This window comes from Idiotropiscis lumnitzeri, chromosome 16, assembly GCF_059441095.1.
Source record: "Idiotropiscis lumnitzeri isolate Australia: NSW breed Sydney's pygmy pipehorse chromosome 16, RoL_Ilum_1.0, whole genome shotgun sequence".
NCBI classification, from domain to species: Eukaryota; Metazoa; Chordata; class Actinopteri; order Syngnathiformes; family Syngnathidae; genus Idiotropiscis; species Idiotropiscis lumnitzeri.
Genome location: NC_142406.1, coordinates 9,958,758 through 9,976,185, shown reverse-complemented (window position 1 = coordinate 9,976,185; position 17,428 = coordinate 9,958,758). Strand labels below are relative to the sequence as shown.

At 42.9% G+C, this 17,428-nt stretch overlaps 1 protein-coding gene and 1 long non-coding RNA gene across 5 annotated transcripts in view; one reads left to right on the top strand and one right to left on the bottom strand.

Moving 5' to 3' along the window:
* Window positions 1-16,752, top strand: part of LOC148321308 (uncharacterized) — a 93,444-nt gene extending 76,692 nt beyond the window's left edge. For all 4 annotated transcript variants that reach the window (XR_015847018.1, XR_015847021.1, XR_015847020.1 and 1 more), the window contains one exon: window positions 16,388-16,752. This is a non-coding gene — a long non-coding RNA (uncharacterized LOC148321308). The remainder of the gene's footprint in view (window positions 1-16,387) is intronic.
* tmem170b (transmembrane protein 170B) lies at window positions 679-8,338 on the bottom strand. Its single transcript, XM_088278643.1, has 4 exons — window positions 8,047-8,338; window positions 5,316-5,486; window positions 3,645-3,782; window positions 679-926 (listed from the first exon to the last, which is right to left on the bottom strand). Exons 1-3 carry the CDS (start codon window positions 8,213-8,215, stop codon window positions 3,652-3,654), a joined length of 471 nt encoding a protein of 156 aa, XP_088134769.1. The 5' UTR covers window positions 8,216-8,338; the 3' UTR covers window positions 679-926; window positions 3,645-3,651.
* Window positions 16,753-17,428: the final 676 nt, after the last annotated feature.

The window sequence follows — 17,428 nt, the reverse complement described above, 5'->3', positions numbered from 1 at the left end:
TGCTTCTATGTCCCTCTGACGTGACGTCGAAAATAAATAAATAAAATAAAATAACAGCAGAAATGCAATCAAAGTAACTTAGTGGGAGGATTGTCGCATCTGCCCAAGAAACTTTTTAACCGTACCTTGGAGGAAGCCTCAGAGTGCTTTTAGTTGCTACAGCATTTACTGCGATGCTGAGGTTGCGGCAATCAAATTGTCTTAATTAATCTACATATATTAAACATTTTAAAAGCGCCTTAGGCATAACAACCCAATAAAGGAACCAGAAAAAGATTTATAGGATAATGAGAACCAAAGGTTTGATATTCACATAATACAGTGGTGCCCCAATCTGTTCAAGAATCACAAACCCCCCTCCCCAAATTTGTGTGATGTCATCATCTTGTACTTTATAACAAACACACTAATGCTTTTCATTAGCCCGTCTATGGCATTTTGCATTGTTTGTTAGCATTTGGCTAAACTGACTGCCGTGAGGCAAATCTATGCCGTTGGGTATACAGAGTATGTAATTACCTTCAACTGAGAGTGGCAATAAAAAGCTTGCAGACACTTTTTGGAAGAATTTCTCATTATCTGCCAAAATAGAAAAAAAAAACACTTCTGAAGGCACAACTATACTAATAATACTTAAGTGTGACGACGACACAAATTAAACAAGTCCACACTATATCGTATTCTAAAAAGATTTTTATTTCAACTGACAGTTGATATTTACAAGGAACAATTTGTACATAAATAAGCCATTGTTATAAATATCAGCAGTTTGGCTGGTACAAAAACCATAAAAAAAATTATTATACATTATCTACAAGTGCCACTTTTGGGTTTTTGGACAACATCGTCTCTCGTTAAGATTGTCCGCAGTCCATTCACACGTTAGCAATCACTTTGAGTCTCACGGGGACGGGCGAATGCGGCATCTGGGTGACAGAGTGAGAGGGCATTTTTTTTGTTGGTTGCAATAAAAGAGGTGGGAGTAACGGAGCGTTGCAACAGCATGCTCAATGCCTCGAGAGGATTTATTGTTCCTGGATGTCTCCTTATATTGCAGTAGACACAAACACACGGCTACGACCGTATTTCAAAACTGCAGTTGACCGGAAAAATAAAAAGTATATTCACATTTGCTCATGGCACAACTGTGCGAATACATGTGTGTGCTATTATCATAATACTATGGCACCCTCCTCGACATGCAGCTCAGGATGAAAGCATTGGCTTGCACTTTTGCCACAAAAACACATTACGCAACCCTGCATGCCTTTGATTTTATGCTTTTGGCCAGTGATTCCCAAACACCGGCACTGAGAGATCATCAGAATGATTTGGTCAGGTTAATTGGTCCGAAAATAATCATTATTTCTTTTTTCTGCAAATAATATCTGCAGGATTATACGCCAGCGACAATGACAGGCAGAACACATCCATTCCTAGATGGCAGTAGAAAGAATTAACCTGTGAATGCATACATTCATACATGAAAATAAGAGCTTTGCGTTCACAGATCTCAGTCTGACACAATCATGATTTCAGTAAATTGACTTTTTGTGGCATATTTGTGTGGTGTGAAGATTCTTTTAACACAGTTGGGAAATACTGCTTTTGGGCATAATCTAAAACCACATCAACTGAAAAAAAAACAAAACTGTTGTTGGTAGCATCACACACACACACACACACACACACACACACACACACTGCAACAGCACCGTAAATATCATACATGTATGAGGAAATTACACGCACAAAGAGCAAATACATATATTTAAAGAATTATGTGCCAACACAGCAGATGAGTCACAAGCAACTCGGCATTGGTCCCTGAAAAACGAGGGAAATAATTCATCCGGAAAATACATTGTTATGGATTCAAATGGCTGGTTTGGGTTGGCTTTCCAATTATAGTTTTATAAGCGGCGTTGAAGAAGTTCTGAATCATGGGCAACACAATTACAGAGAAAGCATTCATCAAGCGCTTTTAATTCAGGGCAATGACGCCCTCTTGTGTACTAAACTGGTAGTGAAGGTGAGCCATGTCAGTTACATAACGCTACTGAATAGGCGCTTACCTTGAGAAAGGCACACACCAAAAAAGAAAGAAAAAAAACTCCAAACACTGACTCATATCGCTCATGACATTTTACTACCAATCTTGAAGCAGCAATTCATTCAGAAAAATTATGCGTCACTAAAATGAGACAGGAGAAATAAAGCTAGGATATCAGTGATACTTTGGTATAAATACCTGTTTACTTCATGTGCTGTTTGAATTATGCATTACATTAATTAGGGAACCATTTAATTATTATTATTATTTTTTTAATCCAATGACACAAACTCGTCTATTCCCTACATGAGCTAAAACAATATCATTCAAGCAGTCAGACCGAAAAATAAAACAAGGATGCTATCACTCATTTCGGTGTACTGTGTCACACCAGAGTTGCATCGGCACACGCTAAAAGAAGGCAAGAGTAAATTCAGTGCAAAATGCAAAGAGTCCATTTGTAAGCCCGTGAACAAGCCAGCGTCAATTCAATTTCCCTTGAAAACACTTTTGTCGCCAAGAAGCAACAGCAACGTTTGTAAGCATGCGCCCGGCTTCAGTACAAATATTTGTCCATTTAATTTTTTACTCTCGCTTAAGCTATGGAAGTTGGCATATATTTTTTTTTTGGAGAGTTATGCGGGATCAAGGCGCCCACTTTGGGTTTGAAGTGAAATGTGAAGAGTTACTAGCTTGCTCGGATTTGACAAATCAAACCTTTAAAACTTAAGGGACACGGGTTTTGAAAAGAAAAAAAAAAAAAACGACTTGAGAGGACAGCAGCAAAAGGAGGCTTAAGATGAGGACTCTCAAACAATTTAGGTACTCTCAGTCACTGTCAAGCAGCAAACTTAAAAAATAAAAACTGGATATATCGATTTGCAAAAGGGTAGAAAATATCGAGCAAATTTGAGCCCATTTGTTCCCAAAGACTCAAACAGGCAGTTCTTTATCATTCACCAGTTTACGTTGTAAACAAAAATAAATAAATAAATAAAAAGCGCATTAAATCCAGTGATATCTATCCTGTAAAAATGAAGCACAGACAATCATAGCAATGCTCCCAAACTTTCACTCCCAAGCAGTTTTTGGCACTGATTTTCATGTGAATTCACACCACTCTTTCCTGCTCGCTGCAATTGGATAATGCAGCATTGAAATTATGTACGGAAAAGGAATGATAATGAGAATCAGTGCACCGTGGCATCAAACCTCGGTGTGATTATTAATACTGTATAGGTGTTAACAGCTGTTGGATCATCAGTGCTCAACTTTTGTTCTCAGAGCGGAATCGAGAAAGGAACTCACGGTAGTTTTGTTGCTTTGAAAATTTCCTATTAATCCCAAATAAGAGGACCCTTCAAGAGTCACTGTCCACTAAAGACATCCCAGAGAAGACTGTTGGCACAAAGTTACCTCTGGAAACACCCCCCAACATGGCTTTCAGTCCAGAAGCTGAGGATGGCGGTGTTTGCCTGCCGCTGCATTTGCAAAGAAGGTATGCTCGCAATTGCGGCAGTAACAAAACGGAGGCCGATTTAAAGTCTCTGATTGGCTGCCGTTCATAAAGTCAGTGTCCTTCAAGGATTACCTTCATTTCAAAGTGTGGCCAGGATGCGAGAGAAGGATATGACGACGGAGAGGCTGGTCTGACCAACGCCGAGAAGCAGAGCCTCCAGCGGTGCCATGTCCTTCCCTGCCACGCGGTACACACCCGCTATTGCTGCGCCTGATGGAAAGAAACCGTGCCACAAGCGTGAACCAAATAAACACAGACGACAATGGTGATCATATTTACAGTTCCTCTGAAATTTACGATATGCATCTCCATTAGGGATGTGGCTAATAACTGGGAATTCTGATCAATGGAGAGAAATAGCCTTAAAGAGTTTGTTGCATGAAAAACAACAGTTTCACTTTCAGAGAACAAAAAAAAAAAAAAGAAAAAGTCTACACACCCCTGTCAAATGCCAGGTTTGGGGAGAATCCAGCCCACTGTTGCGCATACACTTACTGGTGAGATGAGCTGCGGTTCCAAAATTTAGGTTCCACGTCTAGTCATTGGCCCGGCGGCAATCATCTTACGATAAGGTCTGAATTATTTTCACAAGCCCCTAAAAATGTGTTGGTTTCAGCAAGACAAATACGAGGGTGTGGAAGTTGTGCTAGAATTTAACACATCTGGGAACGAAAAAAAAACAAAGTGCACAATTAGTCTGCTTTAACACCTCCTCGATGGAATTCAAATTGGATCGAAACAAGAGCATCTTATTTACCTTTCCGTTTTGACGTTCTCCTGAGAGTATGTACACATAGTAAGTGTGGGTGCGGACGCTTCCTTTTTGCTAAACATTAATAATATATTGTCTTGTCTATTTTAAGAACCAAGCTTAAACCAGCGAGAGCGGCTGAATCGATCGGCGCACAACAATGCACTAGATTAGATTCAGCTGTTAAACACAATGTGGTGTGTTTGAAAAGGTGAACGGGGAAAGCAGCTAAACAAAGAGAATAGGGGTTTTCAGAACGCCACAAATTTAGGCACACCACCACAGCAAGAGATGAATGAAATGAGAATGCTCATTTTTTTTTTTTTTTACACAGTCAGACAATAGAGTGAACGTCAAATCTATTTCCTTAATTATGAAGTGTCAAGTTTCTATTGAAGACATGGAATTTTAAAAATAATATTTTTCTAAAATGTGCCTCTCATTTACATAACTGCCACGCCCCATTGACAGGAATAAGCAGAAGCCCTAGCATGTAAAAGCTAAAAGGTAAGCAGAGCTGCAGTAGTCGATGCGCTGACAGTGTTTCCACCGTTAGCGTCAGATAAATGCCAAATACTGGACAAAGTTGTTGACACGACATCCAGACGTTCATTGACAAAAATGTCATCGGGCAGTTTGATGATCAAGTGCAGCCTTAGGGACAATACGGCTAAATTACCAGGAGTGAAAATTCTCCGCTTTGGACCATCTCCAAGAGCACCACCTCGATTTGTTCCTTATAAAATGGTAGGATAAAAAAATGCAAAAATATATTTTATGTTTACATTCTTCCTTAAGTGGTCTAAAAATCTGAATCACGATCACAAGCAGCTGCCTCCACCCTTGTCAGCCCCACCTGTGGTTGACATAAGCCGGCAAATACCATCAACTGTCATCCCCAGGCTGAACGGATGCTGAAGACTGCTGAGCTCATATGAAAAAATAAAAAACATGACCAAGCACGGAAAACAATCCAAGAAACAACAACTTACTGGTGATGACGCCTCCGGAGAGCGAGGCCAGGAAACCCACGCTGACCAGCACGACGGTGATGAGACGGCCTCTCTTGTGGCGTTGCAGCATGACGAACATGAGCAGTCCCACCACCCCGTGGACAAAGAGTGAGGAGAAGAGACACCACAGGAACACCCAGTACCACATCTCTAATGGGGAAATTAAAAAAAAAATTTAACAATGGGCCCAAAAACACACAAATCTGTCAAATGTGAGTAAAAGGGAAATTAATGAATGGGTCTGTCGGTAATAATTTGGGTTCCACACCTCAAACGCAAAAAACTATTTTTGCTAACTGTTCCAGTTTATTTATTCATCTGGCAATTATTAGCGACCAGGCCGAGCAGAGAGATGCGCCTGCCCTGCACAGACGCACAGAGGCTCTTTGTCCCATGTGACAGCAGGCGCTGTTAAATCTGCCGTCGCTGCTGTCCAGTTAAAGCCGTCAAATCAGGACGGCAACATCCGAGACGGGACGGGTGAGAACAAATACAAATCAGAAGGCGGTCGCGAGAGGCATTCTGTCATCCTTCAACTAGATCTGGTTGCACTGACGGAGCATCTGTCGCCCAATTAAGGCGGCGGGCTGGATTTACACTGAGCTGTTTTTGAGAGTGAGAGGAACCACAGGAGGACCAGTACCACAATCAGCCATGGATGGGCGGGATTTGAGAAGCAAACACCCTTTGAGAACCAAATAGGTGCAAAATCATGTTCTGGTTTAAAGCTAGTAACCCAGTGCTTCTCAAATAGTGGGGCGGAGGCCCGGGGGGAGGAGGAATGCGATGCTGAGGGGGCGTGTGCTTTTTTTCCCGCTTTACTACAATAAACTGTAATTGCACATGCACTCCTGTAGTTGGCAGTGGCGCTCTCTTTTGGTTTGTTTTGCAACGAAAATAAATATTTATAGAGGCTGCGGCGAATTGGTGGGGGGGGGGCGCAAATTATTTTCTTCTTGCTAGGAGGGGCGTAACAGAAAATAATTGAGAAGCATTGGACTAAACCAACATTTCGGAGGATGGGTTAAAGGGCGAAAGACAGAAATGCTCTCTTATCACCAGGATGGTAATAATCATTATTATAAGACAGAAAAGTGACCAGACCAAATTTAGGGCGCGAAAGATAAAAAAGGACAGCGTATCATAAGATATAGACTAAAGTTAATACTTATCAGTAAGTACACAAAAACATACAAAAAAAAAAAGAGCTGTCAGATCATCTCGTGTACTGGACCTCATTCCATTGTGCCGATGTAACGGTGAGTGGATATTGCTGCACACATTCTCACTGTGACCCCATTTCATGTCTCGGTAGGTCATTTTTCACCTGGTTGGGTTGGTATGGGAGTGGAGTGGGGAGGGGGTGGGAGGATCAGGTGGCAGAATTCTAAACCCTTCTCATCACCGCACACTACGTTGCGTTGCGCCTCGGCTTTCACGCAGCTCTACATGCGCTCGAGCTTCCTGCTGACTCAGCATCATCCACTACCTCTTTTTCACTCATGCCCGACACGTTGCTCAACACGCAGGATGCAAAGCAAGCGGCTCGAAAAGGTGGTGGTGTTGCAATCGGATATGACTACACGTCCGGTCTTTTTATGTTCTGCACATAGTTAGAGGAATCATTTATGATAGAAAAATCCTCAGTTCCTGCACAGATGAAACAATCCAGCACAAATAATTTGACTAGCTGGGTCTGGATTGTCTGCAGTCATTTTGGGGAAACCTGTTTGCACAGGGCAAGAAAAATCTATTCACGATTATTTTATTCTTATTTTTGCTTGAGTGCGGGAAATTACATATTCTTTTATCGACACCCTCAACATGAAATGACAGATAGAACAATTAAATGCTCTTCCACTAGCTAGCAATTAACATGTGTATCAACTTTTCGAACAACATTGATTTTTAAATCAGCTTGTTAGTGGGTAGCTAAAAAAAAGGGGGCGATAAACATAATTTATTTTACACTTTAATGTACCCATGTCACAAAAATGGCTTGACTTGAGAAGTCATTCAAAGTACATGGGGTGGGGGAATGTGAGTGTTCGGTTCATTTAAGGCTCCAAAATGCTCCTAAGTGTGAATATGAGTGTGATTAATGTCACGTGGCAGGTGTGGTCTACAAGACGGTCTTTTTATCAATAAAGTTTGTGTTTATTAGACAGATGTCAGATTTGACCTCTTCGAACCTACACCGTAAAAATCTGTGTAAATATTTAATGAAGAAGCATTAATACAGCCTTTCTCTAATGTATTAATTTTAGCGGAACCCTTGCAATGAACGTAAAAATGCTCACTGTTTAGACAACATGTGCACCATTTCTCAATTTATTTTCTACTGACAGGACAGACTATTAAGTCATGTTTTAAACTTCACCTGTCAAATTAAGGGCAAAAATAGACCTGACCACTGAAAATCACATTGACAAAGGCATGGATTTTTAAACCCTACACGCTAAATGGCAAGCTAGACAAAGAGTGGGGGGGATACACGTCATTCAGTTCACACAAGGGTGCACACACGTCACAAAAATACAAATTGGCCAGCAATGACATTTCTCATGTTGCCCACTGCCTGACGAGTCGTCATTCATTCCCATGTGATAGTAATGCGTGGTAGTGGCTCTGCATGTGAGCACAAATATCACAATACGCCGCTTTATTCCGATTTGAATGCCACTCGAGCGCCCACAACCGGCATGCATACCTGTGAATTGCTGCAACGCCGTCCCTTGCACCCAAAGACTCAGCACTTGCTGCACCGATAGATTAACGGAATAATCCCTGTTTGTTGACATGTTTCTGCCACCGTCCGGGTTTGCACCCTCCTTTATCGAGTAGCCGTACTTGGCTTTAGGGGGAGACCGGGGTGGCATTGGCTGTGAGGCGGCTCTCCCCGGCGCGGCTCGCCTCTACCGGTGCCTCTGTTTCGGCTTCACGTCCGTCTCCGCGTTGGGAAGGGAAGGGCCGCTGGTTGATCGCTTCATCCTCGGCAGCGGCGGCGTGGAGGCCATGATGAGGATGGCAGCCGGAGCTCAGGCAGAAAGGCGCACGGTCGCTCGTCCGACATCGACCAGCCCAGCTACATAACTCTTAAAGGGACAGGCGCCACCCTCCTATTTTTTTTTAAAGGGACGCATATGACGTAGACACATTTTGTATTAAAGCAGCTTCATGAATGGGATCAGAAGGGCGGTGACGTAGACATAGGTAGCCTATGGTCCAATCCCAATAGACCCTTTTCGCTGACGTCACTTAAACCACAATGCTTAGTTTCCGTTCTCCATATTCAAGGACACGTTGTTGTTGTTGTTTTTTGTTTTAATGATTATTAATATTTATTTTATTAATCTTTTGTATTATTTTGTTGATACTTTCTTGAGACTTGTCTGTTAGCTTTTCAATCTTATGTTAACAATGTACTATGCCAATTTGTTTTGTACGATTGAAGTTCTACAATAATAATAATAATAATAATAATAATACGACTACTACTACAACTACTTCTAATAATAATACGACTACTACTAGTGATAATAATAATAATGAAGTAAAAAAAATATTCAAGGGCACGCACGCGGAAAAAAAAAGTTATGCATTGGAAGCGCAATTGGTAGTAGGTCTCCTTATGTCTAGTTTCGAGAAAAAAAGTAAACGGAAACGCAAAGAAGAAGAATGTTTGTTTTCTGGAACGAGTAAGGAAAAGTCGAACAACAGTTTAATTTTCTATTTTTATTTCTAAAATGAAATTATAATATAGCACGAGATACAAATCGAAATACGACTCGTATGTTTGTTTTAGATTTCCGGAAGTTGTCAACGACTGCACTTCTCCTACAGACCAGGAGATGGGGACAAAGTGGCGCCTGAAGACCATGTCGCGTGGTTTTATGATAGCCAGGTTGCCATTCTTTATTTGTGGCATGTGATTCATTTTTATTTTAGTGTCGTGAACTTTAAGCACCAATTTTCAAGCGAAGCCAATGCAGTCATCTTGACAGGTCACCGGGTCGCGCTAGTGTGCAAAACGACGTTGAACAAGCAAAAGAAGAAGAAGGTTGGATTGGCAGACGTGGCGTCAGAATTGCAGGTGAATTGAAGACAGGTGCGCACGATGCGAATCATCAAATAGCAGGTGCGGCAAAATGGCGTCCGACTGCGTGGCTTTTCCTCAGCTAAGTGAGTACAGAGCAAATGTTTGTCTTTTTTGCCGTTTTTTGCTGTTTATCTTTATGACATTTTGCTTTTTGCAGGATTTGGACACTTGAGGGATGTAACGGCGTTTGAGGTTTGAGCACAGGACGTTACAATTCTCATTCTTTTGCTTGATTCTAGCACTTCGTGGTTTTTTAATTTTTTTTTTTTTGCTTTGTTTTTTTTTTTAATGCTGGCCAGCTTTTTGCTTTGCTTCTTTTAAGTGTTATAAATGACAAACTTTATGACTTTGTACTTGGGAATCGAACTGTTGGTTTTTTTTTTTATTATTGGTTGTTGTTTTTTGGTGTTTGTTGAATATGGTGAATTTTAGTTAAGTTATGTGTAACATTTTTTCAATGATTTTTCATTTCATTGTCTGGTCTTACGAAGTTTACCGTTGGCGTCAAACAAAAAAATTTCATCCCCTCACCCAATCTGCGGTAGGCCCATTGCATCATTGCATTTGTATTTTTTTTATTCATGTGCTGGGTTGTACCAATGTGCAATTTATTTTCCTTGAATCTGTGTCTTGTGAACGTGTGAATGTAATTTTTGTCTAACCCTTGACGGCGGTTGTCAGGAATTCACTTTTAAACCCTTTCCACTCCAAATACAGCCAAAAATCACTACTCTAGTCTTCCATTGCCAGTTGATAGATAACCAACATGTACGTTGGAACCTTTTGCAAGCGTTTCTCTCATTTATGGTCGTGGGGGGCACTTAATCCTATTTGGCCGGCGAAGCACGACACCATTTTATGACTGCAATATTGGATCATCTCTCCATTTTGAAGTAAGTTGTGTGAAAATGAAAAATTGTATCTGATTGTACACTTCTCGTGCTAACATGAGATCATACCGTTTGTTTATAGTAGATTTAGTTTGATGGTAATTTGCTAAAGTTGGCCCCAATGATGTATTTGCGATCCGAAATAAAATGCACTATGTCAACGGCTTTAAACTCTTGCATGCATTTCCTTTAGAAAATGCTACTTGAGTTAAGATTTGTAATTATTACAAAATTAACATGTTGAGATATCAACTGAATTTCTGTTGATTCTCTCCAGAACTAAAAATGAACACAGCATCCTAAAATACAAAGCGAGCAAGAGGACATTTGACCAGGTGAAAATAAATTAGAGTAATGTTTCAGCTTGTGTGACATTTGTGAATATAACTGTACACACTGAATACCTGAAAATGTTTGCTCTTGTCTAAAGCGATTAATTTTTTTCCCCCTACATCTTGGTCCAATTATGAAGTCCATACTGTGTCCAAATGTGCAACTTTTCTGTGCCTGAACAAAAACTGCTTTTGTCAATTCCACAAATGAGCTGAAGTGACATGCGAACCACTGTCCACACTGAAAGTTCAGTCCAACTCGGTGCGAGGAATGGTAAGTGAATCTCTTTTGTATTTGTTGTTTTGGAATAGTAGAGCAGTTAAAAAAAATCAATTTAATCTTAATTCTTGAGATTCGTTTTAAACCACGAATGCCTGTTTGCTTCACTTAGCATCTACTTGAAAGCAAAAAACCTTTACTGCAAATAAATCTAACTGTCAAGAAGCTAGTGTACTGTTTTGTTTTTGGATGTAATTTTTTTTTAAGTTTTCTGTATTTTTCTCTCAGGGTGAAGAGATTAGATGAGGGTGAAATGTACACACGCACAAATGAAGTTACTCGCACGGAAGTAATGGTGCGCGTGTGTTTTGCAGGCTGCAAGAGGAGCAGAATGGGACGAGGAGAACAAGCAATTCCACATCAAGTCAAGAATCAAGCAGCACGCAAACGTTAAAGTTGCGTGGGGAGCGTGTGAACAGGAGGGGGAAGCATGTTGAGCTCTGTGGCGCGCCTTGGTTGACTTTTGGTTCTGGATGCTCGTTGTGTGCTGTGCTAGAAAGGTTGGCTTGAAATGAGGGCAGGCATAGAAAGTGTTTGGAGGGCTGATTGTTGGAGTCTGGTGGTCTTGCTTGAGATGGTCTTTAGTTGTTTGCCTGGATCCAGAGCAGTTGTTTACTTGTGAGAGGATGGCAATTGAAGGCCAGAGTGTGCAGTGTCGGCTTTGAGGGTGGACTCAGCATATTGATCGACACTAACATCCCCTAATAATATCATATCAATAACTAATATTTGATATACCATCCACCCCAACCCCTCTCTGCGTTTCAGGGTTGTGGAGGCACCGGATTTGCTGAGGGGAACCAAGAGGACCTGGACCAGGCTAATGAGGACATACACAAGTGTGTTTTGGGGTGACAAAACACTTGGGAAAGAAAGTACGCGGACATCAATAAAATAAGTGGAGGGTGAAGAAATATGGCCGAGAAGTTATAGGCAGATTATTTTGACCATAACTGCGTCCGTGTATGACTTGTCCATTACATGTGTTTTGATCTTTAGTCTGTTTTAACAGTCTTTGACTTGCAGGATGTTGTCGGGCGGCGACGGAGTGTGATGGTCCGAGAGGCATCAAGAACCACCAGACGAGGGTTTGAATTATTCATGCACAAAATGACGTGAGCAGCACGCAACAAATCGCACATTATTCATTTTGCAGGTTGGACGAAAGGACGGCGAGTGAAACCAACAAAGTCGACGCTCCAATCAAGTCGGTGACACTACACGTGACTTTGTGATGCTTTTGCTGTGAGGATTCTGCACCGAGCGACCGGGCCAGGTGTTGAGGAAGAACCGCTTCTCTGCCGACGACCTGCCGTGTTTTGACGCAAGATATGGAGTCTCATATTGTTTAAGTTCATTTATAACACGGCGTTGTGTTAAATGTTGCCCACTCAGCCGCCGCCCTTGACTTGTTGCAGGGTGAAGAGGAAGCCCGTTGGGACAGGAGGCACCTTGGAGAACCAGAACAGGGTCATAAGTACACGTATTAAAGTAAAACAATCCAAGTGACAGTCTCAAAAGTAATTGTCTGCGTTTATGTGCTTGTGTTTGCAGGATGGAGGATCAGAATGAAAGACTGGACAGAAGTAACAAAACTCGTAGCACGAACATGAGCAAGTGACACACGACGACGAGAGGAGCAGATGCTACGGCCCTTGGAGAGCAAAGCGCCAACGACGGAGAGTATTTCTTTGCACTTTGTTGTCTCCGCTGTCACTGAACGACACGTGCTGGTATTGAGACATTTTGAGTTTGGCCATTCAGCCAAAAATAAATCAGCATATGACTCATCCACACATTTTGTTGTTTCAGTCTGTTTTAATGACTTGTCATTGTCCCCCCCCCCACCCCCGGTCCGTGTTTTTGACTTGCAGGTTGTCGGGCGGCGGCGGAGTGTGATGTTCCGAGAGGCATCAAGAACCACCGGACGAGGGTTGGAATTATTCATGCACAAAATGACGTGAGCAGCACACGACTAATTTTGCTAACATTATGCGTTTTGCACGGTGCTCAAAAGGACGGGCGAGTGCACCCAACAGACAGTCGACTCTCCAATCAAGTCGGTGACACGTCACATGACTTTGTTGCTGTGTGGCTTGTGCACCGAGCGACCGGGCCAGAACCGCTTCTCTGCCGACGACCTGCTATGTTTTGACTCATGAAATGAAGTCTCGTGTTGTTTTCTTCCTTGTATATATAACACGGCGTGTGTGAAATGTTGCCCACTCGGCCTCCGTTGCAGCCTGGCCGTCCTGGAAGGGGATTGATCTTTCAATTTCAGGTTTTCTTCTGTAGGGGACGTCGCCGACCTTTCGTCGACTGTTTAGATTTTGAGACTCTTTTGTGAATAAAGGGCTCTACAAATGTACTTGTTGCAGGGTGGAGGAGCCCATGTTGCACCACAGCAGCGTAATAAGTGCAAATGCACAAAAGATGAAATTGTTTTTGTAGGGTGGAAGAGGAGCCGGATGAAAGGAAAGATCACGAAACGCATGGCCACTGAGTCTACTTTTGGTATTTTTTTTTGTTTCCTGTGCAAATATAAATTGTAATAGTACTCTTGCACGTTATGTTCCAAGGTGGCGTTGGTGTGAGATGAGCGAGAGGCAACACGAGCCACCAGACGAGGGAAAGAAAACCAACAAATACGTGCGAGTGAAACAATTGAGACATCGAGAACTGCGGTGTGCAGTGTCAAGACGAAACGTGCACAAAAGCACATTTGTCGGGCGGAAGAGGAGCCTGATGGATGGAAAGGCTGCAAATTGATATGCGACAGGCACAATTAATTTCTTTCTGGGTTGCAGGACTCGGCATGAGCTGGATGGGATGAGGAAGAGGAGCCGTTCCGCAAATGAAGAATCAAGCGGCACACAAATAAGTATAATCTGTTTGAGGTGTGCTTGTAAACGATGCGCAGGAGGAGACAGAGTTGTGAGCTTTGTGGTTTGCCTCGGTTGAGCGTAGCGAAGGAGGCTTGTTGGAGTTGTTGGAGGAGCAGGAAAGGTCTGATGCCAAAGAGGGCAGTCGTGAACGGTGTTTTTGGAGCCGATGGTGTGGTTGTGGTTGAGTGCTCTTTGGCAAGGATTGTTGGAGATGGTCAGCTCGTTGTTTGGCTCGTCTGGATGCAGAGCAGGTTTTTGTTGTTTGAGGATGTCGGTTGGAAAGCTGGTTTGTGGGCGACGGTGTCGGCAGGCCTTGGGGGCGGAGTCTGTCATATTAACGCAAAAACATTTGTGTCAGCGTTGTGGAGGCACCCGACTGAGCAACTTGGACCGGCTTCATGAGTCCAGACACAAAGCAAGTGCCCGCTCACAACTAAGAGTGTTTTTCTTTTTGCAGTCAAAGTAAAAGTGGACGATGAGTCGGGTGAACAGGAGGCACTTTGGAGAACAAGAACAGGGTCAGAAGTGGGTTAAAAAATATTGAATTCATGACAATCTCCAAAAGTGCATTAATGTGGTTGTTTTGCAGGCTGAAGGAGGAGCTGAAGGAGCGTCCCAAAATGCATTGCAGATCCATCAAGTGGCGCACGACGACGGGAAGAGGAAGGACTGCAGCCGTCCAATGAAGACGCTCCAAGATGAACTTCTTGTTGACTTTTGAGGCGAGTGTTGCCCAATAAAATGGATGCAGACGCACGTTAAGACGACTTTGTCCTCCCCGTAGCGTTCTCGGACGAGAGGAGCGGATGCTACGACACTTGGCGAGCAAAGCGCCGACTCGACAGGAGAGTATTTTTGTTTTTCGACTCGGTGCGTTTGTCTCCGCTCTGTCACTTCCTCACGTGGTGTGCATGATGGGGATTTGTTCCGAGCGACGTGTCGAGGCCAAACGGGGCTGGCTGCGGCGACCCTTCTCAGTCCGCCACCCCCCTTGTCCCTGCAGATGACAATTGTCCACCACAGTCAGCGCTCGCTTGTATGTTCCATTTCCCGTCCAAACACTTGTAAAGTGGCGCTGGAAATGGTGGCTGCAACCAGACCTCTCTCGTCAAATTAAACTCTGATATATTGTATATGTTTGTATTATCGTTTTTATGTTTGGAGTGACTTGTAAAGCTTTCTCTTTCTGTTTTGTGCCTTTGATTAAAATTTGAAGTGATTTCAAGTGGCATTGGCGAGTTCATGTGCATGCAACTTGAAAGTGTAAAAAGGACTTTATACCGAGTGATTTTCCTAAACAGATATAACATCGCATTGTGTGAAATGTTGCCCACTCGGCCTCGGAAACGGGATCGCTCTTCAATCTCTGGTCCCTTCGCCAGGTTTCTTTTTCAAAGCTCGCTCAAATGGGATTTGGAGTTCTTCCTTTCCCGTTTGGTGGCTTTAGGTCGGGAGATGTCGCTGTTAAGATTTTGACTGGGCAATACAAATGCACTTGACTTGTTGCAGGATGGAAGAGGAGCCGGAGCCCATGTTGCACGAGATGAAATTCGTGTGCTCGGGTGGAAGAGGAGCCGGATGAGAAGAGAGGCTGGGCAGAGGTAACAACAAACTTGGCAATGTAATGTGCAAGGGGCGCAACTCATTAATTTTTGGGGGGGTTGCAGGACTCGGATGGAGCTGGATGAGGAGCCGTTCTGCAAATGAAGAATCAAGCGGCGCACAAATAAGTATAATCTTTTCGAGGGGTGCCTGGAAATGGTGGACAGGAGTTGTGAGCTTTGTGGTTTGCCTTGGTTGAGCGTAGCCAGCGAAGGTTGTTTTTGTTCTGAGGGCAGTCGTGAACGGTGTTTTTGGAGCCGATGGTGTGGTTGAGTGCTCTTTGGCAAGGATTGTTGATGGTCAGCTCGTCGTTTGGCTCGTCTGGATGCAAGCAGGTTTTTGTTGTTTGAGGATGTCGGTTGAAAAGCTGGTTCTTGGGCGACCGTGTCGGCAGGCGTTGGGGGCGGAGTCGGTCATATTAACGCAAAAACATTTGTGTCAGCGTTGTGGAGGCACCCGACTGAGCAACTTGGACCGGCTTCATGAGTCCAGACACAAAGCAAGTGCCCGCTCACAACTAAGAGTGTTTTTCTTTTTGCAGTTAAAATGTGGACGATGAGTCGGGGGTGTCTACGAAAGTTGGGTAAGAAAAGTACAAAAACTGCAATGATTGCAACAAAAGTCTCATGTGGCCCAAACATGCCAATTGATTTTATTTATTTTTGTCTGCACAGCAGCGCATCGAACTCGCCACCTTTCCTGTCCGGAGTCGCAGCTCACCTCCAGTCACCACCTCCGACTGCATCAGCGCTTTTGTCGGCGCCATCCTCGACATTCACCCGAGTGAAGGTCACAAATGTTGAGGTCCTCAACGGGCGGAGATGGATGGGAAGAGGAACAATTGCACGTGTCCAATGAAGATGCTCAAAGTTGAACAGCTCGTTGGCTTTTGAGGCGAGTGTCAGATGAGTGCCTAGAAAATGGATGACAAGGCATGTTAAGATGAGGCTTTCCTTTTAGCAGGGTTCTCCCCACAAGAGGTGCAGAAGCTTGGAGTGGAAAACGCCAACTCGACGGGGAGAGTATTTCTTTGTGCGTCCACTTGGTGTCTTTGTCTCCGTTCTGTCACTAACTCACTGGGTGTGTTGGGACAACACTGACTGCATGATGGCCATTTTGGACCGAGCTGTGCATGAAAGCAACGATGCTTCATTTGAGTCCCATGCGCTCCGAAAGATTTTGAGATGTTTGTATTTGATTTTGTTGGAAGCGAAATGTCAAGCTTCCGTTTTGTATGTTCCAGATGTGCCTTTGTCCTTGAATGAAAATTGTGAAGTGATTTCAAGTGGTCTGTACTTCAACTGGGCAGAGCCAGTACATGTAGTTGTGTTGTCTAACAAAAATGGCATTGACGTAAACGTTCTTGGATGAGTTTCACATGAGTAACAATATTGACAGGCACACGTGCAACATGTTGGGCATTCATAGTAAAAATAGATATATTTATTTGTTGTAAATTTAATTGACTTGTTAAATTGGTGACACTGAAAGTGGCGCCTAAAGCATGAGTCGTAAAAAGTAAATGGGCCGACGGAAGCTTTGAACAGAAATGACGACGTCTGCTATACAAAAAGGAAAATGTTGGAAGGCTGAACAGCAAAAATAAGCGAGCCGATGGTGAAAAACCATTTTACATTTGAGATTTTGGGAATGAGTTGTTTTGGGTTTTTTTTTTTGCACTTGATGTAAGTGCAATATGTTGTAAATGTCACTATTGTGTTTGAAATACAGTCATTTCTTTTTTTGTTGTCTCTGTCATTCATTATCATGCAGTCATCATGGATCACTTGACTGGTCGTATTAAAAAAAAAACAAAAACTTTACGATCGGTAATCTCCTTAAAAAAAAACTTCTATAAAAAAGAAAAGTTAATTTACATGAGCTTTAAAGAAAAGCCTTACGATACAGCTCTATTTTTATGTATATATATTTGTGTGTATGTATATACACACCCCGCAATTGAGTTGGGCGTCTCATCATAATGGAATTGCCGACCTCTGACGG